General features: G+C 41.5%; 1 protein-coding gene across 1 annotated transcript in view; it reads right to left on the bottom strand.

Annotated features, from left to right (window-relative positions):
• Positions 1 to 17529, bottom strand: part of ELN (elastin) — a 43961-nt gene that overhangs the window by 20433 nt on the left and 5999 nt on the right. Inside the window, exons 5-15 of the mRNA XM_063291041.1 lie at positions 15438 to 15482; positions 14642 to 14689; positions 14387 to 14458; positions 13644 to 13676; positions 13338 to 13412; positions 12373 to 12417; positions 10822 to 10863; positions 9861 to 9905; positions 8737 to 8841; positions 7612 to 7677; positions 473 to 637 (exon numbers count right to left, since the gene is read on the bottom strand). Of these exons, the coding sequence (XP_063147111.1) occupies positions 473 to 637; positions 7612 to 7677; positions 8737 to 8841; positions 9861 to 9905; positions 10822 to 10863; positions 12373 to 12417; positions 13338 to 13412; positions 13644 to 13676; positions 14387 to 14458; positions 14642 to 14689; positions 15438 to 15482 (741 nt within the window). The remainder of the gene's footprint in view (positions 1 to 472; positions 638 to 7611; positions 7678 to 8736; positions 8842 to 9860; positions 9906 to 10821; positions 10864 to 12372; positions 12418 to 13337; positions 13413 to 13643; positions 13677 to 14386; positions 14459 to 14641; positions 14690 to 15437; positions 15483 to 17529) is intronic.

Here is a 17529-nt window from a genome sequence, read left to right as displayed (position 1 = left end):
GCAGTCTGGAGAGTAGAGACAGAATCACTGTGGAAGTGCCCTTGGTATCAGGCTGGGGGAAGAGGTTGGGGAACAGGCTTTTGGTAAATAAGGGGCGGGTGGGTTCAGCTCTGCTCCTTGTATGGATGTTAAAATTAGGTTTCTGCTTCAATTAGTAGGATTAGAATGATTGCAATTACATGATGTTGCTAGAGATGGCTATTTGAGCGGATCGGATAACCTCTGCTCTCTCTTCACACATGCCACAGAGGATGTGTGTCTCAGAAGATGTTGACCTGCTAATACTGTTCCTATAGGGCACCTGCTTGGTGATGTAACCTAAAAGCAGTGAATAGGTATTAATATGTTTGAAGCCAGTGAACAAGTTTATAATTGAGAGCTGTTGGACTAAATGGAATGTGACTATTTGTGAAATAGAAGCAAATCCTGATTTCACCTTCTCCTCTTCTTCCCCTTCCCCTAACCTACTTACCTCCCACACCAACTCCTCCTGGGCCTATTCCAATTCCAGGTGCAATGCCTGGAAGTCCACCAACACCAGGAAGACCAACGCCAACACCACCCACGCCAGTTCCAGGGACTCCTGGAAGACCGATGCCGACACCACCCACGCCAGTTCCAGGGACAGCTCTGCCACCTGCAAAGAGAAAGAAAGGCATAAAGGGCACAAGCAAAACAAGCTGGAATTGGGAGAATGTTGCCCTTCAAATTGGCTGGAGTAATGAATCTCTTGAATGTTGACCAATGCTGGTCAAATGGGCTGGTCAAATACTGACAAATAATTGGTATTAATTTATTAGGCTGGCAGAGGAGAACAGAGAGAAAGTGCTAATTATAGAAAAATGCTTTTCTCAAAAACTCCCACTGATTGACAATAAAGAAATAAATACAGACATAAACATACCCACACAATCAGCTAGGAAAGGCTGGTGGGTGAAATGGAAGTTTCACCCATAATCTCTATGGTCAAAAATGTGGAAGCACAGGTTGACTTATGACCACAATTGGGACTGGAACTTTGGTCGCTAAGTGATGTGGTCATTAAGTGAGGCACCACATGACTATGCCTGATTTTATAACCTTTTTTGCCATGGTCGTTAAGGGAATCTGGTTTCCCCCATTGACTTTGCTTGTCAGAAGCTGGCTGGGAAGGTTGCAGATGGCGATCTCATGACCCTGGGACTCTGTAACTGTAAATACATGCTGGTTCCAGGTGCCCGAATTTTGATTACGTGACCATGGGAATGCTGCAATGGTCATAAGTGTGAGGACTGGTCACAAGTCACTTCTTTCAGTGCTGTCATAACTTTGAACTGTCGCTAAACAAAGGTTTACGGACTACCTGTAATTGTTAAAAACTAGTAATATACTAGTTTGGAATCCTCAAGCCACAAAGAAATGGAAGGACTTGTGGGTGGAAGACAAGAATAGTATAGTGGCTAGGATACTAACCTGTGATTTAGGAAACTTCCAGATCACTTCTGGAAGTTCTGAACTTCAGCCACTTCTTCATTAGGTCAGTCTTCCTGAGGCTGGCACCATACATATGCATAACTCTTATAATGACTATAATTCCATTCATCCCCAGCTAGCATGCTCACTATTAGCTGTGTTGATAAGAACTGTAGTCCAATATATTTGACTATATCAGGTTAAGGAAGGCTATGCTAAGTACTTCTACACAATCCAACATTTGTCAACCTTGGTAAGGATATTTATATATCTCTGTGTGCACGCATATGCACCACACATATTTGGAAAGAGAGGGAGAAGAGCTTTATTACAATAATTAACTATAATGCATTTAATAAAACTGTATGCTACTTCCCAATATTACACATTTCAATGCATTTCACAGTCAGTAATACAAATATCAACGCTAATCATAACTAAGTTTATAGTAACATTTAATTTTAAAGTATGGGAGAGAACAAAAATGAAATAAAAACTTTCCTTATAGCAGCCATACAAAGAAGCCCCAGGACTTTAACAGGGACCTAAAAATGTTACCGTAGATGCCTGAGAAACATTTAGGCAGAATGTTCCACAATTAAAAGTGCCATCATCGAGAAGCTTGTTAGACAAAAGCATTCTTCATAGTACTGAAGGTCTTTCTAGATCATGCAGTTGCTTAGCCAAAGTATAACATCTGGATGTGTCCAGGTGCCCCATTCCGCTACCCAGCTGCCACGTTCTGCTCCAGCCACAGTGCAAAGGTTGCTCCCCCTCCCCAGTGTAATGAAGTGATTATATGTCATTAAATCAGTGTTAACTCATACTGTAGTGACCACTAGGTCTTCTCCAGGTGAATCTGTCTCAAACCTGGTCCTTCAGGTCGTCCAAAGGCTGCATTATAGTAGTCCAATATATGAGGACACCAGGCCATGAACTATTGTAACTAGGTTGCTCATGCCCAGAAAAGGGTGTAGTTGGTTAAAAGGTGATGATAGATGCTCCCAACTAAGGAGGTTACTTGCACCACCCATGACAAGGATAACGCTAGGAAAAATCCCAAACTACACACCTGTTTTTCTGGGGAAGGGCAACTTCATTTCAGATCACACAAACTCTTTAATTCCTATACCACAGAACCACCCATCCACAAGACTATAATTATTGTAATAGTAATGGTAATTACAATAATTAATATTATAATATTGTAATGATGACAGAGAAAGTGTGCTTTGAGCAGAGTGTGACTCTTAATGACTTCATAGTTATGTTTGTGAAGTTTTCTTGACAATGAACTGGAAGTGGTCACCGTCACTGTCTTCATACAGGAAGTTTCTTTCACGTCACAGTCTAACCACAGCTCTGGGATTTCCCATCTAAGTACTAACCACAGCCAATCCTGCTTCAGTTTCTGAGATCAAGGTTAGTTAAGTGCTGCCACCTAGGAAGGACTTCTCTTGTTATGAATGCAATGATATCAATTTTATAATAATTATTTTATTTGCTGCTGCAATAAGCAGTCATTGCAGCCTTTGCTACTACCTAACTGGGCAGTTGTGAGGATTGTAATGATAAAATAAATGTAATATTTCATGAATATACAGTATACTTAGTGCTGGTGCTAAATCCCTCATAGGTACAGGGGTGGGAATCTCCTGCTTCAAAGAGGGTCTGTCATGATGGGAAGTTACTATCTGCTTATTAAAAGCTTATGGTTTTTAATACAATTCGTTAGTTGGAAAAAATGCTACATGACTCTTTCTGATTTTTTTTAACCATAAACTAACATGGCTCTCCTCCTACAATAACTGGGGGGGGGGGTGAGGAGGAGGAGGAGGAGGAAATTAGGCAAATCTCATCAACAGATCTTCCTGTAATTCTAAATTTGCCATTCTCAACATCATGCCTTCCAAATATTTATGAACCAGTAATTCTGAATGTAGAATCCTGAGAGTCATAGTCTAAACAGCACCCGTGATACTCCTTCTACCTGCCATCTCAATAGTTCTTGCTACATGGATGGGGGTGGGTTGATAGATCACTATACCCTCAAGCTACCCTGTGACCACCATCAACCCATTCTTTTAGGTAGTTCAAAACATTGCATGGAATGACTTGCATGTTGTAGCCAGAATGATCCACTAGATGGCAGCCCATCTCCCGGATGGCTCTATCTCTGACAATCACAATGAATGGTTTCAACAAAAACTTTCCCATTCTTTCTTGACAAGACAACATGGGCAATGTGTTTGCTTCTATGTCAGATGTATATATGAAAGAGAGAAAGAGGGATTTATATTCCAGCTTTCTGTCCATAGGGCATTCAAGCAAACACACTGCCCATCATTATCTTATCACTATGGCCTCAGATGCTGGGAGGGCTATCCTATGACAGCAAAAGTTACAGTAAAATTACGAAATAACTCTTTCTTATAATATAGTAGGTGATCAGTAGCACCACTTGGGGAAGGAAGCAAATATGGGTTTAGTTACATATTGGGAGAAAGAAGAAAGATATATCTAGAACAGGCCTAGTTACCATTACTGAATTTTTGGCAGATCTGTCATAATAATTGGATTGATAAGTACATGAATTCAGCATAAACAAATGCAGCTATTATTCAAACTTCAGACCAACTGTCTTTCTGAGCCACTGGAAGAAGTGGCTAATAAGTTTACAATGTTATCTACAAACCAATATTCAGCATTAGAAGGGGAGGCCATCTTGAATTGGCTCAATTGAACATTTGGCTTTCATTTTGGGCTCATAAAGTACAACACAATAACCTGCAAGGCGATTTATTTGATTAGTGTTTGGGTAAATTCAGCCAATTGTAGTTTATGTAACACGGCCTAGCTGAATGAGCAAACTAGGTTAACATTTCCCTGGAAATACCAAGGTGGCAATTAGGACCTTAGTGATCTGATTAAGTCTGCATTTCAACTTTAACCCATGCTAACAAGGGAGCAATACATATTCTAACATGGTATCTATTTCAGGGAGCATACTTAGGACAAAAGTGTCTGGTTTCACATAACACGTTGTACTAGGCTAAAATGGTTTGTGGCTCAGTTTGTTCTGAGAACTAGTCAATGGTTTACTTTGGCTTCTAGCACAAGATGACCCCTGACACATTAAGAATAGGAAAGGTGGTGAGATTGTATTTTGCAGCCTGCTGCTTGGTTTGGTTGAAGGAGTAGGTGCTGCTGAGAAACAAGAGAACCTTAGAACTAGAAGAGCACGGCCTGAGGTTTGGATGGCATAAAAATAAAGGTAAAGGTTAACGTAGCTTTTAAAAATCAGTATACTGGAAATGCCATATTGAGAATATGGAATAGATATAAACCCTGATTGTGCCTGAACATGCCTTTATGGATCTCAACACAAGAAGGATTTCATAGAAAAGAAACAGCAGGCAAAGAGAGATGGTTAACATATCAGGAGTTGTTACAACAAGGGCATGGAGAACATGAGATGAAATCAAGAGATCAACTGACCGCAGAGGGATTTAGCTTTCAATGGTTTTCATATGCACAGTTAAGAGAAAGATTTAAAGTAGCCAATAGGACACTTGGAATTGAGCAGCACAAGACAGAAATTGACATTGAGCTATGTACAAATGATGAACATGTCATTGCTAAAATGTGTAAACTTTTGTTGAAATTTGAAATGGAAGAACAACAAGTGAAACAGTGTATGATAAAATGGGTTAAGAACTTCGGACATTATACACTGATGCAACAAAGGGAAAATATATGGCTGAAAGCACTGAAATTTACATTATGCTCCAATTTAAAAGAACTTTTATAAAATTATGTACCGTTGGTACATGACTCCAGAAAAATTATCTAGAATGCTTAATTGTTTTAATTGTTTTATAGTTTTATTGTTGTAAGCCGCCCAGAGTCACTTGCTGAGATGGGTGGCTATAGAAATCAATCAATCAATCAATCAATCAATCAATCAAATAATAAATAAATGTACTTCAAATTTATGTTGGAAATGTAGAAAACATGAAGGGTTATTTTCTCATGCCTGGTTGATTTGCAAAAATCCAGATAATTCAGGGTTCAAATATACACAGTGATACAAAGCATGTTAAAGATTAATATTCAACTGAAACCATAAATGTTCTTTTTGGGACTAATGGGTAGACAATTAGAAGAGTTATGGAAGATGGTTTTTATATATGATAACTGCTGTGAGCTTATTATATGCACAAAGATGGAAAGACTCTGAAATGCCCACAATGGACGAATGGCTGAGGAAGATGACAGAATTAGCAGAGATGGCAAAATTGACTTGTTTGATTAGAGAAAGGACAATAACTAAATTTATTACTGATTGGAAACACCTTATGGACTTTTTGCTGAAAAAGAAAAAAAACGAACTTGTGACCTATGCGTTTGATGATTAGAAAGGGAATGGAAAGAAGGAATGGAAAGAAGGAAACTATATTGTAACCTTAGAGAAAGAGGGTAAATTATAAATGTGCTTGTAACTGCTGACTGGAAGCCACTTCTTTATAACTTTCTTTTCTTTGCACTTTTTTTCCACTTATTTATTACTTTTCTTTATTTCCTTACTTTTTTCTTTCAAAATTTGTATTGTTTTTATTCTTTTAAAACTTTCTTTAATAAAAGTTATATATATACAGTAGGTTAAAAAAAAAGGATAGGAAAGATGGAAAAGCACTGTGCCTGGAACATTCAACTTGGGCCTCTAATCATGCCTAGATAATTCATCCTTTGTAAGAACAGCAACTGCAGAGGCTGTAAAATCAGGGAAGGGAAGGAAACTTTCTAGGCTGGAGTATTGGATTTCAAGGTAGCTCAGAACCCATCTGAAACCAAGCCTTGAGCTTTTGCTTCTGGCTTTTGCTTGGAGCCCAGAAGCCACAGCTGAGGCACAGAAAAAGGAAAACACCTCAGAGCTGGTGCCCCTGGCCCTTGATTTTAATCCAGGATGGAAGTTTGGGTAGAACTTCAGAGGCTGGAAAACAGCACACAGTCTCACTATCTTGCTTAGAAATGCTCACCCTGGTGAAACCTGATGCTGCTGTGGTTTCCTTAAATCCCTTAAACTGCATGACTCCCCATTGCCAGCTCACTTCTTCAATAAAAAAACAGATGGCAGGCTGAGACACTTCCAGGAAAAAGTGGTAGCAAGCAATGTAGATCCCAGTGTACAGTTCCCAAAGACAGCAGATCAGGTGCAGCTGGGAAAGGTTCAGTATTTAGTACATAAAGAGGAGATGCTCAAAATCCATCCTGTTTGATCCTGCACTTTTTGATTTGAAGCTATCCAGGTGATTTTCCTCCATCTCCCAGATCTTTTTTTATTTTTGAAGAACACAAGCAGCACTTGCACCCATCGGGTTCAGCATCCTGTTTCCGGACAGGAGCAAAATTTCCCACCCCAAACCCAGCATTCGTATCAGGTCACTTAGGGAGATTAGCTAGCTGTTAAGTCTAGCTAGAAGCTTTGGAAGATTTAACATGGTTTGCCCAATATCTGAACTGGGAGAACAGAGGTAAATTTTTGAGGGCAGAAGGGAGATGGATGGATGGAGGAAGGATTCATTCTTCCCTTGCCTGGTTCCTCCATACGCCACCTCTTTCCCTGCTCTCTCCAGTGTGGAGGCATGTTTGTTACAACCCATTCACAAAGCATCAGGCGAAAGGACTGCAAAGGAGCAGTGACAGATATGGAAGAATTAAGCCTTTCCCCCCATTTCCTCTTTCCAAACGGCTCCCTTCTGCCCTTCTTGTTACAGCAGAGGGCAGCCTTTGGCTGACCTCAGCTGGTCTCCAGAAAGCTAAATAGGGATAGGCCTGGGAAGGACTTAGATGACAGATCACCAGGAAATGCCAGGGTTGAAGACTGGATTAGGAAGTGAAAAGAAAAGAAAAATCCCACAAGGAGGCAACAGTACACCATTTTCATCCTGTTGCCAAGAAAACAACATGGATGTGCCCATGAAGTCAAAACTGAGCTCAAAGCAAGGGAGACTTTCTTTTTCTCTGCCAATTCTAAGTTATTTCACAGGAGATTCTTGGTGTCCCATTAGTTTGGTCCATACATTCCTTTCTCCTCCTACAGTTGCTTCAGTTCCAGGTTCCAGTTCTAGCCCATCTAAACAAGATGAACCAACTCACCGTAAGCTGCTGCTTTGGCAGCTACTTTGGCGGCTACTGCTGCTGCTGCCGCTGGTCCACCTGCACCTGAAGGAAAGAAAAAGGTGAGAGAAGCACCCTCATCCTACTATTTTTGAGACATCGATGCAGTGTTTCTCAACCTTGGCAACTTTTAAGATATGTGGACTTCAACTCCCAGAATTACCCCACTGCACTGATGCCAATAGGAACAGATGCCCCTACTGTATCTGGATTATGGATGGACTTCAGAAGGTCATGCCTGTGATGGCTGAAGTAGTATGGCTGTGGGGGAGCATAGCTGGACTACATGAGTTGGGTCTGCTCCAGACTATTCTTATAGCCATATAAAATTAAAGGTATTGTTGGATGTCCAAATCCAATGGCATAGGCTCTTGAGCACTCCATAACTTACTGACCACAAGGAGCAGTAGGGTGTAGATAGAGAATTAATGTTTTACTTTGTGTCCCCCTCCATTACTCTGCCTCCTCTTTGCTAATCTGTAGTGACTTCCATCTACCCTTCTTCCCAGGGACATAGACAATCCTGGTAGGATGTAGCTAGGCTTTGCCTATCCCTATCGTGTATTTCCTGTTTATAGATGTCCTTTACGTTTTTAGTTATAACACCTGCTTCACTAATCATTGATCAGGTCTGTTTGTGTCTCAGGAATGCTCATATGCACCCACAGAATGCTTCAACCTCTAAGGTTATGAGTCCAGGATGCTTCTGCTGCACTTTGACTTCCAAGTATTGGTGGGCTTATCCACTTCTGCGATGGAACTACAAAGCAATGTGAGGATGGCTCCCAGTGACCAGCTAGTCTTGGATCAGTTCAGCTGCACTTTACACTTCTAGGTGAGGGAAACAGAAGCAAAGTCCCTCCAATTTTGCTGGACATGCATCGGTCCCAGCCAAGGACCCAAGGATAATGAAAGCTGGACATGGCCATTCTCTCCATAGCTGACTTACACTAGTAGGTAGAGCTAGAATTTGGGCTATAGACCTTAGTTTTATCCATTTTAGTTTTATCTGCATCACAGTAGCCCATACTGGACTCTCCTTATTCTCGGGCAGTGGTCCAGCAAGACAGATCTGATATTTCTATCCAGTATACAGGAAATTACCTATTCCTCCTGGAACACCACCAGCACCAACACCAGGCAACAATCCTCCTCCACCAAGTGTCCCAACTCCAGGGATGCCACCTGTCCCAGGCAAGATTCCAGCACCTTGTGAGAGAAAAGCAGGCATGCATATCTGTCAAAGTTGGTAGAGTTTTGGCTCCCAGCAGAATGGAGTGAAAATATTTCCAATCCCAGCATAGCCCATCTAAGACATTTGACCTCCAAGTTCCCAGCCCTTGAGTTACTGTGGGTCTTAAGGTCTGAAAAACATGGTTGTCTGCAGGATTGATCTCCATGGAAGGACCATCTCCTTTTTATCAGTATGGTCAAGGAGATACTTTTAAGGTAAGGCACTTTGTTCCATAAGTCTTGTAATAATTAGAGCAGAAATTCTTTAGGTGATGGAGGGCTCACTGACCTGTTTAGGCAGTGGATACTGTTGTGTGATATTGTGGGTTCAAGCAAATAAGAACAAACAAGAATAAAGAATAAAAATAATTAAATAAAAATGGCTAAAGTCTCATGAGATTTCATGTGATAACACACAGATCTTTGAGATTTAGCCATTTTTAAAAAGTTTACAATTATTATTATTAGGAGCCCTTGGGCCCACAGTGGCCGCATAGGTTCTAAAATGTTAAATATCTATTCAGTGGGCTGAATTTTTGAGTACAGGTAATCCTCACTTAACAACCATTCATTTAGTGATGGTTTAGACTTACAACGGTGCTGAAAAAAAATGACTCATGACCGCTCCTCACGCTTACAGCTGTTGCAGTGTCCCCATGGTCACATGATCACTTTGGGTGCTTGGCAACCAGTTTGCATTTCTGACCGTCGCAGCATCCCACAGTCATGTGATCACCATTTTCAACCTTTCCAGCTGCCTTCTGGCAAGCAAAATCAATGGGGAAACCACATGATTCACTTAGTGACCATGTGGTTTGCTTAATGCCCGCAGTGATTCACTTAATGACTATTGCCAAAAAGGTCATAAAATTGGGTCAGATTTGCTTAATGACCGCTTCACTTGGCAACCAAAATTCTGGTCCCAATGGTGATCATTAAGCAAGGACTACCTGTACTGCAAAAGTGCTGGTAGTTCTTTTTGGTTTGCTACTTACCGTATTTTGCAGCTGCCTTAGCAGCAGCTGCCTGAGCTCCTACACCTGCAGAAGAAAGCAGAGGAACCTCAGACATTTTTGCCCCTCTTTGGTCATCAACCCAAAATAGAAATATCCATTCTCCCAAAGTACATCACCATTTTCCAGGATTAGCAACTGAGAATCAGGTTCAATTATTGAGAAGGAAATTGGTAACTCCTGATTAACCCCTGAGAGGAAGGGAAGCTAGAGCTTAAGACAGACTGAGGAATCTATGGGCTTCCAGATTTGCCTGAACTATAATTCTCAGCTGTCCCAGCCATCATGGCCAATATTGAAGATGTTGGGAGTTGTGGCTCATCAACATCTGGAAGGTCATAGGGTTCCTCACTGCTGCCCTACCTCCAAATATTCAGTGTCCTTTCACCAGTAAGGGCAAAACCCTGATCTTTCTGGGCTGAGCTAGAAAGACAGCACAAGTATTATGACTGAAGAACAAAAACAAGGAAACTCAGATATTGTCAGCCCTTTGAGATAGGCCAGATCAAGAAACAGATACTGCAGGGATTCCAGGAATGCTAATTTATTGTTGTAGAATATAACAGCAGAATTGTGAAACCAGTTCAAGTTTCTCTCTGTCCTATCTTCTGATAAACAAAATCAAGACAGAGTAATTTGAGTTTCTTTCTCCTGCTGGCTTCAATCTCTGGACTGCGTAATTGCTTCTCCAAGCCAGTCCTTAAAAATTATTTCATATCTTCCAAGGTCATCTCTAAATTCCTTTACAGATATACAGTAGTGGAAAACCTTGTCCTGTAGCAACATCTGGAGGACCACAAGCTCACCACATCCCTGGCATTCTCTGAGCATGTCACAATGCCAAATTTCCCCAGAGCACAGCAGGAAGACAGCAAGGCACATCTTGGAAGGGCATTGCTAACACTCTTGTCTGACTTTTGGGCAAGCACACAAAGACGTTTACCTGTCCCCGTTGGATAGCCAGCCTTCCCTCCAGCTGCTCCACCTAAAACCACAGAGAGAAGGCAGACCTGCTTAAGAATAGCTATTAATATTAATTTTATTATATAAAATTAAATTTTATTATACAAATTTTTAATTTTAATAGCAATATTAAGCTGTTTTGTATTAATATTGTCTAATACAAAATGTAAAGAAGATTGGAGGAAGAAGGGGGCACTGGGGGTCTTCTTGGTAAAAAACATCTCCCAGATGTTCATAAGTAAAGGAGATTATATCTCCTTTAACTCATCCCTGTTGTGTTTTAGAGAGAGAGAGATCTCTTGGTAGCTCGCATATTTAAACAACATCCCCAGCCCAGTGCTTTCCATGTGTTAGACTTCCACATCCATAACCCCCAGGCAGCTGGAAGGTACTGGGTTGGTGAAAGGCTGTTCCACATCTAATTATGGAACTAGATCCAATTTCACTCCACTCTTATGATCGTCATTCTATAGGCAGCAGGCTCAGAAGATCTGCAAATAATTCTCAGCTCTGCCTCCTATCCAAAACCACAATTCCAACCAAAGCCACCAGGCTTAAAACTAGATTCAAACCAAATGATAGAAATCAGTAAGGAAGACTTGCTCACATAGCCAGGCTTACTATGAAGCCTGATGCCAGGCTTCACAAAAGCTCCTTTTAAATTGTTGGCTCACCTAGTCCTTTCCTTATTTAAAACATTTATATAGCTGCCCATCCTAAAAACAACTCTGGGTGGCTTACAACTGATAAAACCATATAAGACAGGATAAAACTATCAGCAATAAAACTAAAAACAGAAAAACTCGGTGCCACAGCCACATTTCTCTGATGCACCCACATCCTTGTCCCACCTTGACCTCACCGTATCCCAACACCTCTTCCTGGAAGAAGAGCCAGGTTTTAAGCACTCTCTGGAAGAAGGATAGGGGCGTGTCCGATCTTAGGGCAGGGGCTGCGATGAAAAAGGCACACCTTCTAGGTCCTGCAAGATGGCAATGTTTAAGGGAAGGGAACTGGAGGGTGCCTACCCTATCCACTCTCGTGGGATGGACAGATGTCCCCAGGGAGACGGTTCTGCAGATAACCTGGTCCCATGCCATGTAGGGCTTTAAAGGTAACAACCAGCACCCTAAATTGCATCCAGAAGAAAACTAGGAGCCAGTGCAGCTCGCGCAACAGGGGTGTAATATGGGCAAACCTAGGGACACCCAACGCTGCACAAGCCGCTGCATTCTGGACCAGCTGCAACTTTTGGGTGGACTTCAAGGGTAGCCCCACATACAGTGTGTTGCAGTAATTCAAATGGGAAGTGACCAACTCATGAGTGCCTGTGAGCAAGGCCTCCTGGTCCAGGAAAGGGTGAAATTGGTTCACGAGACAAATTTGTGCAATCTGGAATCCACGTGATCATTCAGTTGTTTTAAGGCCGAAGGTGTGCCCATTTCCATCAAGCCTCAGGCATTACTGGTACCTTGCTTCACAGCCACTGAGCAAAGGGTTTAGGAACCAAAGTCTTGCCAAGAGGACTCACCGATAGCCAGCTTGCCAGCACCATAAGGCAGACCATAATAACTACCTGGAAAGAGAGTTCCCATTTGATCAGAACATGCACACAGGAAGCTGGTATTTGCTGAGTCAGACTACTGTTCCAACTAGGATAGAATACAGTCTTCATAGACTGCTAGAAGCTTCTCTTCAAAGATTTTTCACAGAACTGGTTCCTTGGGATTTTATAACCAGGACAGCTAACCAACTAAAATGGAGCTCCTGCTGGCAAATAGATGCTCTGTCCTGGTACAATGGCGGTCACATTAATTCTGCTTTAAGCAGTAGAGCAGGGGAATTCTGGGAGTTGAAGTCCACACATCTTAAAGTTGCTATGGTTGAGAAACACTGCAGTAGAGTGACCATTAAAATCTCATTCTCTCTCAGCAATTGGTTGGGATTTAAAAAGGATGATTTGCATTGGCATTCAATTTTTCATCGCCGCATGGGAGAGGCTACACAACTGAAAGGAAAAAAACTAATAGTAACAATAGATTGTTTATATGCATGGTGGTAACTGCTGCCTTTACTGAGAAGCTTGTAAACTCTTAAGAAGCTTACAGACAAAGATGCCCCCGTTTTACAGAAGTAGAAGACTCTGAGCTACATGTTGATTTGCCAAACTAATGCATAAAGGGTGGGCTTACAGATCATGCTATGTCATGCTTCACTTAACCGCTGCTTTCCAAATACACCACAACCTATCATGCTAGGCCATAAACTATAATTTACAAGCCAACATGGCTGGTTTCACACAACAGACTTTATTTTTGGCTTGCAATGTTATGTAAATCCAGCCTATGAGCCCATGAGGGGGGAGGGGGGAGAGGGGGGAAAATATGCTGTATATTTTAAATATAGGCAGTATATTTTAAATGCAGAAATAGGCTATTTGGACAAACATTTCAGGGTTTTGTAAAGCAATTTGGTAAGTTCTGGATTGAGGATCACCTGGGAGTTTTGGTGCTTGGATGGGATAACCCAGAGGTAGCCCTGGCTGCTGTGCACCTCCAAATCCTCCAAGTCCTGTAACATCAAGGAGAGGACTGACAGGGGAAAGGTCACAAACTAACAATGACCTAATACATTTTTTGCCCCATGTTGTAGCCAGTAATCTGCATGGATCAGTCTCTTCCTCAGCTATCCTGGAAGCAGGGTGGATATGTGGTATATGCACAAATGCACCCTTCCTTCCTTCCTTCCTTCCTTCCTTCCTTCCTTCCTTCCTTCCTTCCTTTTTTTAAGCATCCAACCTACCAGGGATCCCAGCAAAGGCTCCAGCTCCGGCTCCTGAAAGAGGAGTGGGGGAAGCATGTTAGAAATTGCTTCTGACGCAAATTAGCAGTGTGAATATGCCAGGAGAGAGGAAAAAAAACGGTAGCTAGCATGCAGGATATTTCAAAACCTGCCTGAGTTATAAAGGATTTTAAGATATATGCAGTGTTTCTATTAATTCTTCACATACAAGCAGTCTTTGGTTAAAAATCCAGTAGTTGGGACCAGAATTTCTGTCGCTAAGCAATGTGGTTGTAAAGCGTGACATAACGTGACCAGGTAATCCACAGTTCTTAAAGTGTGGTCTAGCAAGCCTTGAGGGTCCTCGAGACCCTTTCAGGGGGCCTGCGAAGTCAAATAAATAAATAAATATTTTAAAACTTCTCCATTTTAATTTCTAATATAGTAAATATTGATAGATATAAACCAAAGCACTTTGGGGTCCTCAATCATTTTTAAGACTGTAAAGGGGTCCTGAGTCCAAAATGTTTGAGAACCACTAAATTAGCAGATGGTAAAATCTACCCCTTGGAGAACAAATCCTTGCCATAAATCAGTGTTTCTCAACCTTAGCAACTTTAAGATAGGTGGACTTCAACTCCTACAACTCCCCAGCCAGCATGGCTGGCTGGGGAATTGTGGGAGTTGAAGTCCACCTATCTTAAAGTAGCTAAGGTTAAGAAACAGTCATGAACAGTAACATTTGGGGTGGAGCTGCCACTTACCTGGGACTTTGGGTTTGACACCTGTTCCAGTTGGCACACCTGGCAAGACTCCTACACCAGGATAGCGGATCCCTGAGATTTACAGAAAGAGCAGCTTCAGGGTTTTAATTTGTGTCTTTTTGTCTCACATGTTAAATTAGAAATATTCCATCATTATTCTTGGGGATTGTTGACATGAGCTAAATTTGCACCTGTGCATTGAACGTCAACTTGCTGAGGGAAGGGTGGGATGGACTTGATGCAGGCCGAACTCACCTGTGCCAGGAAGTACACCTCCAGGGAAGACTCCTGGAATTCCAACCCCTGCCAAACACAGAAGAGAGACTGTGATGCAGCCGTTCTTCCTTCCCCTCTTCCTTCCATGTCTGTCTCCCACTGGGGTATGATGTCTAATTCAAAAGCCTAGTTGGAAGGATTCCCTCACTTGTTCTTGTTGCCATTTTGATGGTCTCAGCAGATGGCAGCATATAACTGATCTTAGAAGCTAAGCAGGATCAGCCTTGGTTTGGTTAATACTTTACTTGGATGGAGAACCACCCGCAAATTTGAGATGTTGGCTTGGGAAGCTGAAATAACATCCCAGAAGAAGACTGTGGCAAACCACTTCTGTAATGCTAAGAGGCACTGTGAATTAGAAAGCTCTGGGCAAGGATTTTAACTAGGAGAGAGTCAAGGTCACTAGGTCAACTTTAATTTCTACCTGGTCAAAAACACCTGCTAAATTGATTTTAGCCTCACTTCCTCAATGCTTTCATTCTTGTTTGCCTGTTGTATAGAACTGTACAGCTTCCAAGCAAGCCCTAAAGCAGTTAGTCTCAACAGGCATTTTTCCCTCTAAATTATCTGCTGGCTAGTTCCTTACTTCTCTCTAAGATAGCAAGTAGAGATCACTTATGCCAACAAAATTTTGGTCCCAACTGTAACATGGCTTTTAAAGCTGCAATCCTTCCCCAACCTGGCACCCTCCAATTGTGTAGGGGCTTCAATTCCCAGAATTCTCAGTGTTCATGCTAGTTAAAGCTGAAGTTTCTTGGAGCAACTGCTGACCTACCAGGGATTTTCCCAGGCTTGGCTCCAGCACCAACTCCTATACCACCTGTGGGAGCAAGGGAGACTGGTTGGTACAGTGCAAAAGCCTCAGTCTAGCATAAATATTTGTCAAATTTCTTGCTCTCAGATAAATGAAACACTGGTCCAAAGAACAGGTTCAGACAGGAAGCATTGTCAAGCAGTAGTACAAAAGTGCTTTCTGTTGGATCATGCAGTCTTTGTGGGATTGTACAAGACAAGAATCAAGAAAAGCACTTCAAGGGTTAGACACAAAGGACTAATTTATTTTGGCTCGAACAAATTAAAACATGGTGGGCCAGGGAGTAGAACTGAACAGCCAATGATTTCAAAAGGCATTTAATGGGCAGCGCTATTGCTGGTTGTTCTTTGATCTTTTTCATCCTCTCTTAAGATGAGCTTACAATAAAAATAACTGCAGTTTGCATAAGAATATTAAATAACTGTGGAAAAACTTTCCTCACACAACTTTGTGCTTGGGCGTCTGCCAGGCAGGAAAGAGAAGCAAGTGATGAAACATGCAATTGTTATGACTTATGTACTTGCATCCAAGGTCAAGCCAAAAGTATGAAAGGTCAGAGTCTACACCATGACATAGCAACTCACTTTTCAACATTTTTTTTTTGTCCTCAAAGTTCATAGTGGATGCCTGTGCTTTTGTGGGGCTTGAATGGGTAAGAGCCCCAATCAGTGTTATGGAGAACTTTGAGGACAGTTTGCTCATTCATTCATTCAATTTATATCATCCCAACTATACTAACAGGATATCAATGTCACCTTATTACTCTTCATTCAAGGGGCAATTTTTACAGTTGGATTGGGTTTCATGCCTCCAAAGTTTAAAAGTGATTCTCCCTCCTCAGAGAGTGTTTAAGCCACTTCCTTTCACACAATACATTTAATCGGGCTTGCAAATCATGCTGCTGGATGAGCATTAAGCCTGATTGTGTGAATTTAACCTTATGATTCATAAGGTATTGTGTGAATTCAGAACAACGTAAAGCGTGTTGTGTAAATACAGCCAGTGCATCAGGAATGCATACTTCTCCCATCTGAGCAAATGTAAGGATAGTAGGCTGAGATGCAGGGAAAGATTCAGGAACATGATATGGAGATTGCTATTATCATGGCCTCATTCATAAGCACTGATTATTAGATTCCTGAAATACTTTTTTAAAAAGCCTTCTTAAAATGGCATAATTACCAAGATTGTGATGTTAATATGCCATATGTCTTCTATTTATTCACCCCACTTTTGGCAGATGAGAAGTGTCAGAGGAGTCAGCGAGCACTTACCTTCAACCCAGCTGATACCACAGAAAAGCCATCTATCTCCAATTACTTATTTTACAAGAAGAAGTAATTGGAAATATATGGGTCTTCTGTGGAATCAGGATTATTTACACATAATGGCTAACTTCAAGTAACATACTAACCAAGTCATTTTAAGTCCTGATGGTAGCTTAGATAGGGTCAACCTTCATAAGGTCTTTGGTGATTTAGTGTGTTTTGTGAACCCAGCTCTTGTGGTTGGGCTTATAGCTCAATGAATTCTTCTGTTGTGGAAAGGTTCCTTATTTAAGTGGCCATTTTTCCCACAACAGTACAAACTCAAAAAATGGGAAATTCAGTAACCAAGTTTATAGGCATCTGGCCACCATGATGCCACAATGTCATTGCACAATGACTCAAAATAATGCAAGTACATATTTTGTATTATTTCCATGATGGTGTCATGATACACACAATACCACTTGCCTCCTGGCCCATGACCAAGATAAGCATGTTGTGTGAATGAAGCCATAATGAAGTATGTTTGTCTCAGTGTTTCTACCAAATCCTACACTGCTTCTCTAACTTGATAAGCAGTCAGAGACTGTTCCTCCTACTTTCTCCTTGTTTGAATCATGGCACAGACAGAAGAGGACACTGAGCTTGCTGAACTTCTGGTCTTATTTGGAGCTACCTAAGATTCTTGGGTGCAGGAAGACCGATGATATAATTACTCTGTTAATAGACTTACCTCCAGGTAGTCCTCCTATGCCGCCACCAGGTAGTCCACCTATGCCGCCACC

The sequence above is a fragment of the Candoia aspera genome, chromosome 1, assembly GCF_035149785.1.
Source record: "Candoia aspera isolate rCanAsp1 chromosome 1, rCanAsp1.hap2, whole genome shotgun sequence".
In the NCBI taxonomy this organism is placed as follows: domain Eukaryota; kingdom Metazoa; phylum Chordata; class Lepidosauria; order Squamata; family Boidae; genus Candoia; species Candoia aspera.
This window is presented reverse-complemented; position numbering and strand designations above follow the sequence as displayed.